The sequence below is a fragment of the Rhododendron vialii genome, chromosome 10a, assembly GCF_030253575.1.
Source record: "Rhododendron vialii isolate Sample 1 chromosome 10a, ASM3025357v1".
In the NCBI taxonomy this organism is placed as follows: Eukaryota; Viridiplantae; Streptophyta; class Magnoliopsida; order Ericales; family Ericaceae; genus Rhododendron; species Rhododendron vialii.
The window spans coordinates 37,505,160-37,520,057 of NC_080566.1; the positions used below are offsets into that span (position 1 = coordinate 37,505,160).

At 36.8% G+C, this 14,898-nt stretch overlaps 1 protein-coding gene and 1 pseudogene across 1 annotated transcript; both read right to left on the reverse strand.

Moving 5' to 3' along the window:
• Positions 1 to 2,810: 2,810 nt before the first annotated feature.
• LOC131304689 (uncharacterized) lies at positions 2,811 to 3,514 on the reverse strand (annotated as a pseudogene).
• A 1,245-nt stretch (positions 3,515 to 4,759) lies between these two features.
• LOC131304063 (serine acetyltransferase 2-like) lies at positions 4,760 to 10,173 on the reverse strand. Its single transcript, XM_058331161.1, has 10 exons — positions 9,801 to 10,173; positions 8,730 to 8,927; positions 8,571 to 8,630; positions 8,287 to 8,382; positions 8,158 to 8,182; positions 7,627 to 7,721; positions 6,843 to 7,009; positions 6,648 to 6,724; positions 5,728 to 5,787; positions 4,760 to 4,983 (listed from the first exon to the last, which is right to left on the reverse strand). The coding sequence occupies exons 1-10, from the start codon at positions 10,032 to 10,034 to the stop codon at positions 4,949 to 4,951; spliced, it is 1,047 nt and encodes a 348-aa protein (XP_058187144.1). The 5' UTR covers positions 10,035 to 10,173; the 3' UTR covers positions 4,760 to 4,948.
• Between the last annotated feature and the right edge of the window lie 4,725 nt (positions 10,174 to 14,898).

Here is a 14,898-nt window from a genome sequence, read left to right on the forward strand (position 1 = left end):
ATAGAGGTACAGCAAAGGCTGTACAGTAGCCATGTACAGATGGTTTTTGTGCCCATCTCAGGTCCCATAAAGATGATCGAAGTCGCTCATTTTATTCAAAATATATTGTTTAGGGCCCCTGTAAAAACTCATCTCAATCCGATATCGGTAAGGGCGTTTTCGAATCATCCAACTTTGCTTCAGAATTTGGCCACAATATGTTTTGAATAAAATGAGCAGCTCCGATCATCTTTGCAGGGCTAAATTCTGAAGCAAAGTTGGATGATTCAAAAATGCCTTTATTGATATCGGATTGAGATGAGTTTTTACAGGGCCCTAAACAATATGTTTTGAATAAAATGAGTGGCTCCGATCATCTTTGCGGGACTTGAGACGGGCGTAAAAATCATCTGTACGTCACTGTTGTACAGCTTTTGTTGTACCATTAGCAGCTCTCTTTTGACTTCTTCATTTTCAGGCTTGAATAAATCTGAAAAAACTGGGCCAAAACCTGAAAAACGAATCTTGGTCTAATTGGATTAAATATGCCTGAAAAACTAGTCCGAACTTTGATTAGTTGAGCCAATGCCTGAATCTAATCTGGACTTTAACTCAATTGGGCCACTAATCCATTAACAAATTCATTTTTAGAATTTTGCCAAAAATGGATGCGAACACATGTAATACTTCCTTTTCGATACGAAGTGGTTACTCCAACCTGAACGGAATTTTTAAGTTCAAGAAGCACTAACCCAAATCAAGAATTGAAGATTTAAGTTCAAAAACTGAAATCCAATAAAAAAAAATCGAATCTTTTTCAATATCAAGAAGCACCGAATTTTTAAGTCCAAGAAGCACTAACCCAAATCAAGAATTGAAGATTTTAGTTCAAAAACTTAAATCCAATAAATAAAAAAAATCGAATCTTCCACAAAACGGGGAGCACAAAACTTACCGCTAACACTGCAGTGAGCACAAAACGGTGTTTCCGAATTCTCGACGCTCTCTTCAAGTATGTGCAGAGGGATTTCAAATTCCCTGCTTTCCTGAGTCAAAGCAGTACGTACGCCACACCGGCATCGCCCGAATACTGTAACCCTGGGGTGCGCATTCCTGAAGGAGTTGCCGGATGTTAACCCGGAACGGGCCGGCTGGAGCGATGGATGTATCTTGTAGCCCGTAGATTTTCAGTTTCCATTTTCTTTTCTTGAATGCTTCCGATGGTGTCGACATGTTGGAGAGAGAGAGAGAGAGAATAGAAGCTAGTCTGGGTAGTATATTTACCCGCTTGAATTTGGGATGGTTTGGATTACGGGAATGCACCTGAATAGAAGTTTGAGTCTGGGTAGTATATTTACCCGCTTGACGGTTGAAGAGGTTTGAGATGCGGCGACTAGATGCCAAGTGTAATAAGGCTGTGTCTGACCATTTCGACTCAAAATCGTTCTCATTTCCCACCCTTTTTCCGTGGGAGAAAAGGTCAACGCCGGGGAGCTCCCGGGAATTTCCTTTAACTAGCGCACCGGCCATTTTCATGGGTAGGGCGAATCCAACAGAAGAAGCAGTCGCGGAGCCACGAATCGAAGTAAGAGGGGGCCGAAATATTAAAGAAATTTTGGTTTGACGATTTTTCAAGACTAAATCTACTTATTCGAGTTTCCATGGGATGATTTCGATAAATTGAAGGATTAATCTCAAATATTGTTGTTATCATATCATTCGCCGAACACATTATCGTTATTGCACGGTATCATTCACCATAATTTAGTGTTCTCGAAATGAAAATTGTTCCTACTTTTAATTATGTTTGTAAGTTTTATAATTTCTATCAATATTTATATAAAAAGTATGTAAAATATACTCCAAAATATGAAATTGGGTGGGGCCAGGGCCACCCGACCCCTACATACCTCCACCCTTGAGAAGAAGTCTCCATGGCGCCACTAGGATTCACGGGTCCGGATGAGGGAGGGCAAATTGCGAAGTGAAATGACATTTTGCCAAAAAATGATAAAAATTGTTGTGCATGAGCTACATTTTACTGTGCATGTGCAACACTTCTACTAGTACTATATTGTTTGTGTGCAACGATTTTCTAGTTTTGTGCAATAATCAACTGTTTTCGCCAACATTTGTAACTTGTTTAAGTTAAATAAATGGTTTTAGCAACGACAAATATCTGCCTTATTTTTGGGGTATGCCCTTTAGCACCTGTAATATTCGCGGGTTCGTTTAATAATCGTTGACTTACCAAAAAAAACAAGGGAGATTTGGGGTGTTGCTATGTTATTAGGGGTGTCAAAATGGTAAATTGAAAAAGTCATACATAGATGTATAGTACTTATAAACAGGACTAAGTCAGAAGCTGGTGCCATTGCAACCCCAACCAAGATTCAACATAGGTCTCGCCTTGGCACACACTCAAAATTGGATATCCAAATTTATTTTTTAATTTGATTCAATGATGGGGATCCTAGAATTACTAAATTATTGTAAATCTTCAATGAGCAGGAGTTAAAGTGTCATCCCGTTTTAGCGTCAAATTAAAATTTTGAAATCGGGAGTGGCACGTGGCAAACTGCTAGCTCCTCATATAAACAGCTCTGAAACAACGATCAAGGTTTTTTGGGTTTAGGTTTTAGAAATCAGAGTATCGCATCTAGGATTGGAGATCTAAAGAAGCATAAGTAATGTGTAGAATTTTGGATTTAGGTTTCGGAAATCAGAGGATCGCATCTAGGATTGGAGATAAAATCATAAGAGGGCTCTCTTTTTTTCTTTTTCTTTTTTATGCCAATATTAGTATACATTAGCGGGGTTAGTAGGGGTGTTAGAATTAGCACATGGGGGTCTAAAAGTTATCCATAGCCCTAACTGGCTGACTCCCAAAACCCCGCCCCTCGTGGGGCTCGAACTTGGATCACCACTGGAGGAGGATCAGATGAGTTACCAATTTCACTAGAAGTGATTCTTATAGCCATCAAATGTGTATGGTCCAAGTCCCATTTGCGCGTCATCCTCGGCCGATTCTGCTTGTGAACAGGGGCCACCACCGATGTACTTACTAACGGATGTTCAATGCTGACATGGTGCACTAGCTAGTTCCTGATAATTCCCGGTAAATTCACAAGTCTCGACAGAACATCTCCTCGGTCTGGAATTCATGAAATCACGAACGGCCGCTAAGACAACACAACCGTTGATGACTTCCACTCCGCACTGTGGGCACGAAAGCGTTGGGGTCGAGGCAGGTGATTTGCGAAATTGGTTGAAAGAGTTCAAGTGGCGGTTGCTTGTGTCGCACATGTAAGAGTCGATGTTAGAGCAATGTAAGAGAACTGCATTGTGAGGGGGGGTTCCATGCAGGTTGAACATCTAGCTTCTTCCATGTCTTTCTTATCAAGAACTGATTGCACAAGCTTTATCACCATCTTCTTCCTGGCGGTTTTAGCGGGGGAAGGATCGATTTGGAGATGCGGTGGACCTATCAGACAGAGAGTGAAGGGACCGTTGGCATTCTGCGGAAACTAGCTAGCTTGGTACGTACTGTAACAAAAGCAAAACACAATGAGATGAGTAACGGTTATAGACCACATTAAAGCAGCCAGCAGGTGGGTCTTTTCTGAGGAGATACACAATGGAAATTATTAATCTAGCGTTGGGCTGGGTGCAGTTATAAGACTAGCAATTGAACCCCCAATATGAAAATTGTACCCAAATTGTTGGTGACAGTGGCAGTCGTACGTACGTACATGATTAGCAAGAATTAGATCTCATCTTTTAAAAGCCGAAATATGAACATGAAGAAAAAGCAAGGGTTCTCTGTTGTTGAATCTAAAAACATGCATATGACCATTAACACGTAATCTGCAATACCCAGGAGAAAATCGACTTGATAACGTGATTAACAACACAAGAGACAGATTGATTTGTCAAGAAGTGAGGGCACAGATCAAAAGAACAACCCAAAACAATCGGCGTATATATCGATCCATGAAGATACCTTAATTAAACCCTGATCATCGCCGGAGAAAATACGGGAGAGGAAATAGCTTAAAAACAACGGATCAAACTTCGATTGATAGGGAAATAAAGGAAAAAATAAACAAAAAATCTCCTTGGGTTGGGGGCAACAAAAGTGAAATAAAGAAATAAAAGTGAAGAGCAGCTTCTTCTTTTTATCTTAGTACTTCATATAATTATTTATTTCCACTTTTTTAAACCAAAAGAGAAAAAAATATTTTTTATTAGAATTTATTCTCTACTTCTGCTTTCCCACCTTTATTTTCTCTTCTCCTCGCTGTCCTTTTATACTACAAAAATAACCTCAAACAAGTTTTTTAAAAGATTAACAATAACAATAAAGAGTTCCAAAATGGTTTTTTCTTAGTTAGAATTGAGTAAGGTAATTTTAGTAAACAGAGAAGTTCCGGAATGAACAGAGTGAGAGGTGAAAAGGAGAGGAATTTTGGGGAAAATTTAATCATGCCACTATTATTTGTTATTTAATCGCATCTTATTTTTCAAGCTGAAAGGAGAGAATTTCGAATAACATCAAACCCCGAAACCATGGCTCAAAATTAATCGAAGCATGAAATACTCCATTCGGTACTTAGGTGAAAATAAGACTTGGGCACTCCTTTTTTTTTTGACAACTCATATGCGCACCTCAACTAATCCTGGGGTTCAATCTCACCACACACTTACTGGTGAGCCCAATTAGAGCCAGAAAAAGCTCCGTATGGACCAGCCCCATAGGAACAAAGGCACGGTACCTCTATTTCATGAATTTGTGCTTCTCATTTGAGAAATTCAGCAGTGCAAAATTACAAGGGACTGTAAATGATTAAATGACCTACAGAATCTACATATGGATATTTGTATCAAACGTGCTCGATATGCGGAGAGTATAAATTTTCCCCACTTAAGCAAGTGGAAAATGCATACGCGACGAACATCCTCAACTTCACTAATGCCCCGTCGATTCATTCTGGCCCCATGCACCTGAAATAATGCACCAGAACAAGGAATTAGCTGAACTTCAGGGAGCCGCAGACATACTAAAAAGAGTAAAAATCAGCACCAAGAAATGGCACCTGACGTGCCCTGGGATGAAAGATCGCATAAAATGAGGTTTTTGCAAACTACATGCATCCACAAGAATTGACCACATCTCAAAATCGAACATAGCAAAGGTGTAAAACGACACTGGACTAATTGAGCCAGTAGTCCTTTAGGGATGGAAAGAAGGGCAACAAACATCCGGCTATAATCAGAAAGTGGATACTTAAAAAACGAATGATCTGTTATATTGCGATATATCGGAGTCCTTGACTAGTATACTCAAACCTACCACAACACAGGCACATCTATTGCATGATAAAGTTATGAAGTAATAGAGGGGAAGCTATGAAGTTTGTGAGCCTCTGAAAAGTGTGGAGGTGGCACTATGCCACGAGTTATAGAAACTAATGGGTCAAAACAACTTGCCAAACATCCAGCTAAACATCAACTTCATAGCACAACTCTTGTTGCCTTCAAAATTTCCAATCTAAGAAAGTTCCTACCTAAATCTCAACATATCATACCCACCGAGAAATTTCAATGCACTAACATTTTGCAAATTTAGAAACTTTACCCTCATTTGTTTCACCTTTCCACGAGAACACCAGAATCCAAGGAGTTAGGTCCAAAACCATCAGAAAATGGCAGTAACATGCGAGAGGAACACAAGAAAAGGCAACTTACCAGAAGATCTCCCTTCTACACGATGAACGGTTAAATGTTCAAAAAACTCTTTGCTAGCATCTGCAAATTCAAGTAAGAAGTACAACAATGAATATGACAAAAGGGTAATAAACGATTTGAACAAAAACACGAAAAAGACCATAATAACTTTAAGACGACCTATATATTCAGTTATTGGTAGAGCTGGTCCATATGATTCACTCAGAACCAGGCTAAAGTCATTGTTTCAAAGCTACTATATAAATAAGGGTCATGCTAACACCGAGTGGCCGTGCTAAGATGCGTGTAGTGCTAAAAAAGTCAATAGATATTTACAGTTTCACATATTTCACTGCACCTTTCACATTGCATATACTACTTTCCCCTCAACAACAGCCCAACAATGGGGGTTACCGTTTTCTTCAAATTAAAAATCCAGATATGCTTTTAGATTCTAATGGCGTGGAAGGAGTGCTTGTCTGTTTTGCCATTGTTTCGGCTTTTGTGGCCAAAAACATCTTCTGAAAGCAGATTGGGAGAAAAATAAATTTTGATGTTTTTGGATTCTGAAAGTTTAAGAAAATGCTTCGTGAAAATAAAAAGCCTTGACACCCAGTTCCACATATCGAATTACTGATAGTTAACTGTGTCCCTGTTCAAGCCTATTCACCATATCAACATTCACCCATACACGTGTTTTCAAGAGTTAAGAAAATGAACAACTTTGTCCCTTAATCAATTGAGGCAGCACGCTTAGGTGAGATTTCATGCGTGGACAATTTAGTGTCAAGGCTCCATGCGCTCTGAAAGGACATATCAAATACAAGTCTATCATAAATGGTGGCCTGTGGGACACAAATGCAGAGTCCCTTCCCCAGATTGCAGTTTGGAGAACATAGGAGAGAATGCTGTACACATCTGCACTCATATATTTGACATACCATGTTTCATTGTTAGAGAAGGATCTTGCTCGTCTACATAATAACCAATGACCTTTGCTGGTATTCCTGCCACCATGCTTCAAGGCCAAGAAAAGAAAGTCAAAACCATACCATTATCACCAAGAACTCCTTTTTTTTATCTCCATAACACTTGGATAGAATTCAGTAGATAAACTTGGAATGTACACTTTCTACCTGCGTGGAGGGACATCCTTCAATACAAGGGAACCAGCAGCTATCATTGCACCTTCACCAATTTTTATATTCCCCAGTATATTAGCACTAGCTCCAATAAGCGCACCTTGGCCTATTTTTGGATGGCGATCACCTATTTCTTTCCCAGTGCCTCCTAAGGTTACACCCTGTCAAACATTTCCGTGTTCAGCAGAATGCAATATCTGAAAGAATCATTTTCTTGATTTTTTCAATAGGTACCATTTCCTAACATATAATAACCTTTTAGGCCACAAAGCAGAGCAAAACACAAAGGTATACTGTATACCTGATGCTGATAACAATACAATAAAACAGGTCCACCGAAAATGCAAAACACAGCGAATGAAGTATTGTAACAGAATAACAAGTAGGAACGAAGCCAGCAAACCCCAACCACTCGATTCAACACAACCTTACAGTAAAGCAACTTTGAATCAGCTCCACAACATCTTTCCAGATTTGGCTTTACATAACAGGCTAGGTTCACATTTGTGACCAGCATAAGATACAGATTCAACTTACTACATCCATGTTCATCAGGATTCTCCACATTTATAACTCTGCAAAATGATGGTGTCCAATTTCATTTAATTGGTCCTGGTATCAATTTTAAGCTTTATTATGCACAAAAAGAACTCAACAAATCATATTAAGGAGGGGAAACATATCGGAAACCCCTGATGTACTTCAAAAAAAATAGTATGGCACTTCGACAAGAGAGTGACAGAATCATCAATCAGATACTAGTAAAAGAATGCATCACCTGCATTAGTGAAACTCTATTTCCTATAACAGCAGTTTCCCCAATAACTACACCGGTAGCATGGTCCAACAATATCCCCTCTCCAATTTTAGCAGCTGCATATAACCACAAGATATTAAGAAAAGTTGGGTTGAATTTCGCCACTTATTGATGTATCAAAAGTCCTACACTCACGTGAAATAAACAGCCAATTGAAGGGATGAATCTAAGTAACTAGCCTTCAATTTGAGTCTTAAGATAAAAACAACCATTTTCCACAAATGATTCAGTCCTTCAACATGAACCTTCAATCTATCCAATTCTGCCAACATAGCATTCCTATCTTCTCTTGAGTTGATTTTAGAGGAAGATGTATGAGTTTTACTAACATCATTTGACGCCTCACTTGTTAAAAGGTCTGTCTCCTTTGACACAAGCGTCCAATGTCTTGCAACTCTTAACAGAAGAATGGAAGTTACCCTCCTCGCTAAACTAAAAAACACGATAACCAATGACACAATAACCAACAAAGAGAATCAAGTGAAAACATACCTGGATGTATGTCAACTCCAAAAACCTGGATAACGATAAAGGAGTCATTAAGAAAGGTACAAATGAAATATTGTCTCTTGGATCCGATAGTAATGCTCAATCAGCGATTATCAGGATAAACAAGTTTACCTCACTAATTCGACTTTGTAATGCCAATGCCAGCACTCTGCGTCCCTGGTTCCACAAAGCGTGTGCTACCCGATATGTTTGCAAAGAATGGTAACCCTAAAAAGATAAATAAATTGCACCTCAGTGGATTCTATCCATTTACATCGAAAAAGCAAGGATGATGGAATGCTTAAAAGAGGATTATGAGTAAATCCACTTTCCTTCACTAAACAATTTGAATGAAACATAAATTCATACTAATCCATTGAGCACGAAGGGTGATAAGGAAAGGAAAAAGAGAGCACCTTAAGATACAAGAGAGCCGAGCAGAATGACAAACAAGAAGGATCCCTGTCTTTAAATGCCTACAAAAGGAAATTTCAACTTTGAAAGAACATTCAACAGCAACATCAGTAACGGAGCTGCCAAAAACAAACAAATTGGCATTAAGGCAAACAAATTACCTGCACATCAAGGCGAATTGAACGCTGAATGCCGCGATCATCCATGATAATCTTGCAAAAAATATCCATCAGTTGGGTCGCCAAGAGTGTAGGACTTTGAAGTCGATTGGCAAGGACAAAGCCCAATGCTTGTTCAAGACAGTCATGTGACAGAATACTGGCATATAAAAAGCTGCTTAAAATTGGCTCCTTCTCTGCCTGCAATAATCCATTATGCACCAAACACTCTATCAGGAAGCATTACCAAGATAATACGGTAGGAATCAAAATGAACACAACCAATCCACTTTAAGAGCATCTCCCACCTTGCTCCTTTTTTCCAAAATGGAGACATAAACTCCAATCATTCTCCCCTTTGCATCTTGACAGTAGAGCAATGAATTCGAGTAAAGAAGAGACACACTACTCTATTTATAGTGAAATATGTAAATTACACGCATACAAACTTGAATTCCAGAACAACAATACCCCTGAAAATGAACTTCATATTAAAATATTTAAGAACTCCACAATTTGAAACTATAAATTTGGAAGAAAAGTGGGCATATTGGGGGAGTGATTGAGTTTTGTCGATGAACCAACATGTGTAGTTGGAGTCGGTATGATTAATAAAACTGTTTAAAATCTTCTACCTCATAAAATGGAGGATTGGGCAGGTAAGGTGAAAAACCATTGGACTATTATGGGCTTTATAGCTCCCTTATGTTAATATAAAGAAATATGATTGCATCCTTGCACACATTCTAACCCTTAGTCGCATAATACTTCAGCAGGACCCTCCACCCCCGCTCTCAATTCTCTCTCAACACTCGTGCTCTCAGTCCTCGCTCTCGCGAATTTTAGTATTTGGGGATGTTTGTTATTTAGTATTTGGTGGATTTTTTTTATTTACGTCCCACATGAGCACGCAGATTATGTGACTTAACCTCAATCAAATATTTTCCTGCGTTTTGACAGCAGCCAAGCAGTAAATAATCAAAAACCCACAACAAGAAAATCAAAACCCACAAATTCTATAACTAATAAAACATAAACCCATATCAACAAAACCTTCTCAAGAATAGTGGGTACCTCTAACTTGGCCTCTTCTCTCACAGCATCCCATATCGGGTCATCCAAGTCAGAGCCTGAGCTGAGTACGGCCAGTAACGGATCCGGGTCGGGCTTCAAAACCCCCATAGCGTAAACCGGAAACACCTTATCGAACCGGAACTCCATCAATTTCGGGTTCGGAGGAGTATTCTCATCTTCTTCAATTACCAGGCGCTTGGATAATGTACCAGAGAAAGGGACCCAAGTGCCCATTGGACAAGATCTAGGGTTTCATTTTGGCTGTGAAATGGGTTTTGGAAACGCCTTCCATGAGAGAGAGAGAAAAGACAAGCGGGCTTGGGCGATTTTGTACGGCGGAGGTGGCGCTGCGTTTGCTTTCGCGGTTGTCTTTTTGTAGTGTATAAAGTGTAGTGGGGTATTGAGCAGTCCAATTCGAACTGTACAGACAAAAAATCTGTACCAGTGGGTACAAACCCATTTTTGGCCTCAAAAAAATGATCAAAGTCGTTCATTTTGTTCAAAATACTTTTCTTATGGTCATTACAAAAATAAGCTTAATCCGATATCTGTAAGAGTATTTACGAAACATCCAAACTTTGCTCTTTAAATTCTAGAGTAAAGTTTGGATGTTTTAAAGAGCAAAATTTGGATGTTTTGTAAATACTTTTATCGATATCGGATTAAGCTTATTTTTTGTAGGAACCATAAAAAAAGTATTTTAAACAAAATAAACGACTCCGATTATTTTTATGAGACCCAAAATGGACTCAAAAAAGGGTTTGTACCCACTGGTACAGATTTTTTTATCTGTACCAGTAGACTTTCTGGTCCAATTCCGTATACCGTTTGTCTTCTAGTCCAAGTTTGCATTGTGCACGGGCGAGTGCGGGTAGAAACGCGGAAAACCGAATCAATCCGCACCCAACCGTGGCTTTCAGACTGGTTCTGCGGTTTTAATGGTCAAGTTCTGATTCTACAAAAATAAAAATAAATGGATTTGATTCGATTAATGGTCAAATTCTGATCCTGAAAATATAAAAACAACAAAAATACTACTTGTACAACCGTTGTGTTAGTTGTGTGCGTAATTCTGACCGTCCAGATGTATTTGAACGGTCTAGATTTTATAAAAACATTTCTAGGGAAAAGTTTAACTTTTATGGGAAATAATTTGAAAATTCTGGCCATTTATTACAGTAATGGACGGCTAGAGATTTGTTGTGTGCTGTGTTTTACACAACCGTTGTATGTGTAAGATTTGATTTGATTAATGATCAAATTCTGATTCTGAAAAAATAAAAACAAATAGATTTGATTCGATTAATGGTCAAGTTCTGATTCTAACAAAATAAAAACAAATAGATTTGATTCGATTATTGGGTTTTATATACAAATTGTGGTTCAAATCGTACCGAAACCGATTTACTAGCTATATGTATATGTATAGTTTTTGAACAGAAGCAATATATTCATTTAAATACTTATATATACCTACATTAACATGTGTCATACTATTTCCATGACTACTTTACCTATTGCTACTTTAAAGTTTATATACTCAGGGTTACAATCGAACCGAGCTGTTTGCGAGGAACTCCCGGCTCTGATGAGTGAGAGGTGTGTTTGGGCGATTTTGTACGGTGGAGGTGGCGTTGCGTTAGCTTTCGCAGTTGTCTTTTTGTCGTGTGTAACAGTGTTGGTGATGAATTGAGCTAGTGGTAGCTTGGTTTAAAAAATTAAGAGTGATTTTTCTTTTTGCTTTATTCAAATTTTTTTTGCATTTAATAATTATACATTAAATTTTTGTGATTTATTAATTTGTCTTGACGAGAGTAATCGAAAAAGTATAAAATTTTGATTAAAACTTATAATTTTTTTTAAATAATAATAAGTCAAAAAATTGTCTTTTTGACTATTTTGGTGATAGTTTGTAAACTATTTTGTACTACTAAATTCTGCTTCGCATTATGAAAGAGTTATTTTTATTTTATTTTTTTATCCGATGATAGAGTAATTCAATGCTTCTAAAATGCCATGTGTTAAATTTACATGATATTCAAGGCTGATGGTCTTGTAACTTTTTTAACGTTGTAGGAGTATTTAAATTTGGCTGGGCAACGGCCCTGTTTGTTATCATTTATAAGTTTTTTTTTTTGATTATTTGAGTGTACGCTTGAAAAACTTGAAATAAGTTATAAACAAGTTTAGTGTAGCTTTTTATAAGCTTAAATTTAAGTTCAAGCTATTTGGTTAGATAAGTTGTAGAATAACTTATTACCAAATTCATGTCTAAATTGCCCTTACTGCTTCAATATTGGTACATTAAAATCAAGGAGTTTTTGTCCATCTATTTTTGTTAATTTAAAATAAGCAAAAAAAAAACTATAAACCGGAGCTTAAAATAATTTCACTTTTTCTTGTCAAATAAGCTGAATAAACTAAATAAGTAATTACATATAATTGCCAGCAAACACACTTCAACAACTTTGTTTAAGCAAGCAAGCTGAATAAGTCAGCTTATAAGTGCTAACAAACGGGGTCAATGTCATGAACATGCAAAAAAGAAATTGATTTTGTATTATTTTTGTCTCAGTATTTTTTTTTTATCTTTTGGTCACAATCTCTTAATTTTTAGATTCGTCTCATGATTCTCATCATTTACAAATGTTTAATTCAATGAGAAATGATGCAAAACTAATAAAAGTCCAAATAAGACGAAAACAAAAACAAAAAAAAACTCTAGACTTTAGTCGTGTTTTTGTTCTTGTTTAGATAGGAATCATGTTAGATTTTAGGGAAAAAAACTGAAATAGTCTCTGTAGTTAAGTATTTGTGTCAATTTGGTCCATGTAGTTGTAATTAGCTCGATTTACACTCTATACTTTTTATTTTGTTTTAATTTGGTCCAATTACTAACTTCCGTTAGTCCGCCGTTAGTCCTTTAAACAATAAAATCATATGACCCCCTTTTTTGGGATTAAAATAGACAACGGATATAGTAGCACCCCGGAGTATATTCAAACTACTTATATTCGGTGTTTGCCACCCAAATATAGAAGGAGATATAATATTCACGGACATTTCTTTCGATCTATAATATTTTCTACAATTGAAAACTTTGTTTAATAGATAAAATGGAGATTTATCAAATAAGATTCATATTGTACATTTCAAACATTATATATTTGAAAATATAAACAATTATTTCAATATCATCCCTGGTTATCTAGCTAGAAAGTTTCTATCTAGTTATAATCATTTCTACCTACCATATTTACCATTATAATGCAATTAGTTTCTCCTTCTCTTTAGTTGTAATCTTTGCACGCCCTTATTTCGCCTAAGGCACTATAGGCGACACTCACTTCACATGCTAAATTTGTGGGTTCACCATAAAGTACATGACTCTTAATATGTAATGAGTAGATGCGCTAAAGCACAATGTCAAAAGTGCTTTTAGACAATTGAATAATCACCCTACCTTTTTTTTTTTATATTATAGAAACACAAACATAATACATACATGTATCTTGTAATTCTATGTGCGTGAAAGTGTTGTGGGCAGGGCTGCACATACATCGGGCATGGCCAAGTTTAGACCGGACTTGTATACTAGATAATAACGAAACTTGTGTATGCCTAACTCCAGCCCCTTTTAGTAATTGGGCTTCATTTAATATTCCTAAGCCCCGACCCTTTTAAACTCTCATTTTCCAAGCCCGGCCAATTAGCCCATTTATTTTTTCAAAGTATAGTGTCCAAGTATATATATAACAATTATAAATTAGAGCTTATGACCGTAACAATTACAGTTATACGAAGACCAATGAATATATGTATATGTATGCATTAAGAAAAAGGGTAGTGTGTACATATAGTAGTTTTTATTTTCCTTCTTAATATTTTTTTGATAGTATAAATATATAGTTCACATCATTGTTATTATTTTATCGGACCAAAGCTTGAATTTAGGAGATATTCCAAGCCCATCCAATCCCTAAACGGGCTTAAAAACTCAACCCAATTCAATTCGATGGGTCTAAATACACATCCCAAACTCTTTAAAAAACGGACTGAATTAAGCGGGCTAGCGGGCCGGTGTGCACGCTTCATTGTGGGGATGGTGGTTGGGTGGTTTAGGGTATTCCTCAGGGTTTACGAGAAGATGTGAGTCATGAGGTATTAATTTTCTTTTTATCACACTATTTTTGACTAGTCTAGTTTTCACTCCATAATAAATGTAATGGGGACAAGTGAAGCACACATGCCGTTAATCTGGACGGAGCATCTAACAATTGCAATTAACTCTGAAAATCACAAAAAAGACCAAGCAATTGCACTTTCGACTCTAAAATCACAAAGAGATAAGTTGATCGTTTCGAATAGTCGAGGAAGTCCCGCGTTCTTGTAAACTTATAATCTGAAACTTATTTCGGTATTTTTTAGTTTTCATAATTTTTTGTTTAGCTTTTCGTCGTAATTTTGAGATCAATAGTTAGTCTTGACGAGATGAATCGAAAAAGTATAAAATTATAACCGAAAACAAAAAAAATTCACTAAAAACGAAAAAAGTATTAAGCAACTGTCTTATTTGTCTAAAATGCCATCTTATTTCAATTTTTTCAACATCAGCTATATTTTTATACTTTTCCGTTTCGTCTCATCGAGACAAACGATTAATCTCAAAAATTTCGACGAAAAGCTAAACAAAAAGTTACGAAAAGTAAAAAAAAGAAAGAAATAGTTTCAAATTATAAGTTTGCAGGAGTATTTTAAATTAATAAGAATATGATTATAACAAATTTAAGCACCAACAAAATTACTCCATTTTGACTGCTAATCTCCAGTTGCCCTCAATCCAAATCTCAATTTCGAATCCTTTACTACTTTTCTTCAACACATCACATGTATGCCATATTTTAATCTCAATTTAAAATAGATAAAGGACAAACTAAATTAAACATGCTCAGTATCTTTCAATGAGTTTCATTTCAATATAAAAAGTCCAACTTTCCCCCACCAAGTATGCTTCTACACCAATCCAACTTCATGAATTTGACAATTGGAAAAGGATGGCATGGCTCTAGTGCTTTATGAGACATGTCATTCTCTTTCA

Bases quoted from the DNA above. Each gene is read 5' to 3' on its own strand.
- LOC131304063 (XM_058331161.1), bottom strand. From the start codon at position 10,034: ATGGGCACTTGGGTCCCTTTCTCTGGTACATTATCCAAGCGCCTGGTA. The intron at 7,722-8,157 runs GTATGTTTTCAC...GGTTATATGCAG, and splicing joins TGGAGTTGACATACATCCAG to CTGCTAAAATTGGAGAGGGG. The intron at 6,725-6,842 runs GTAGAAAGTGTA...TTGGCCTTGAAG, and splicing joins AAGGATGTCCCTCCACGCAG to CATGGTGGCAGGAATACCAG.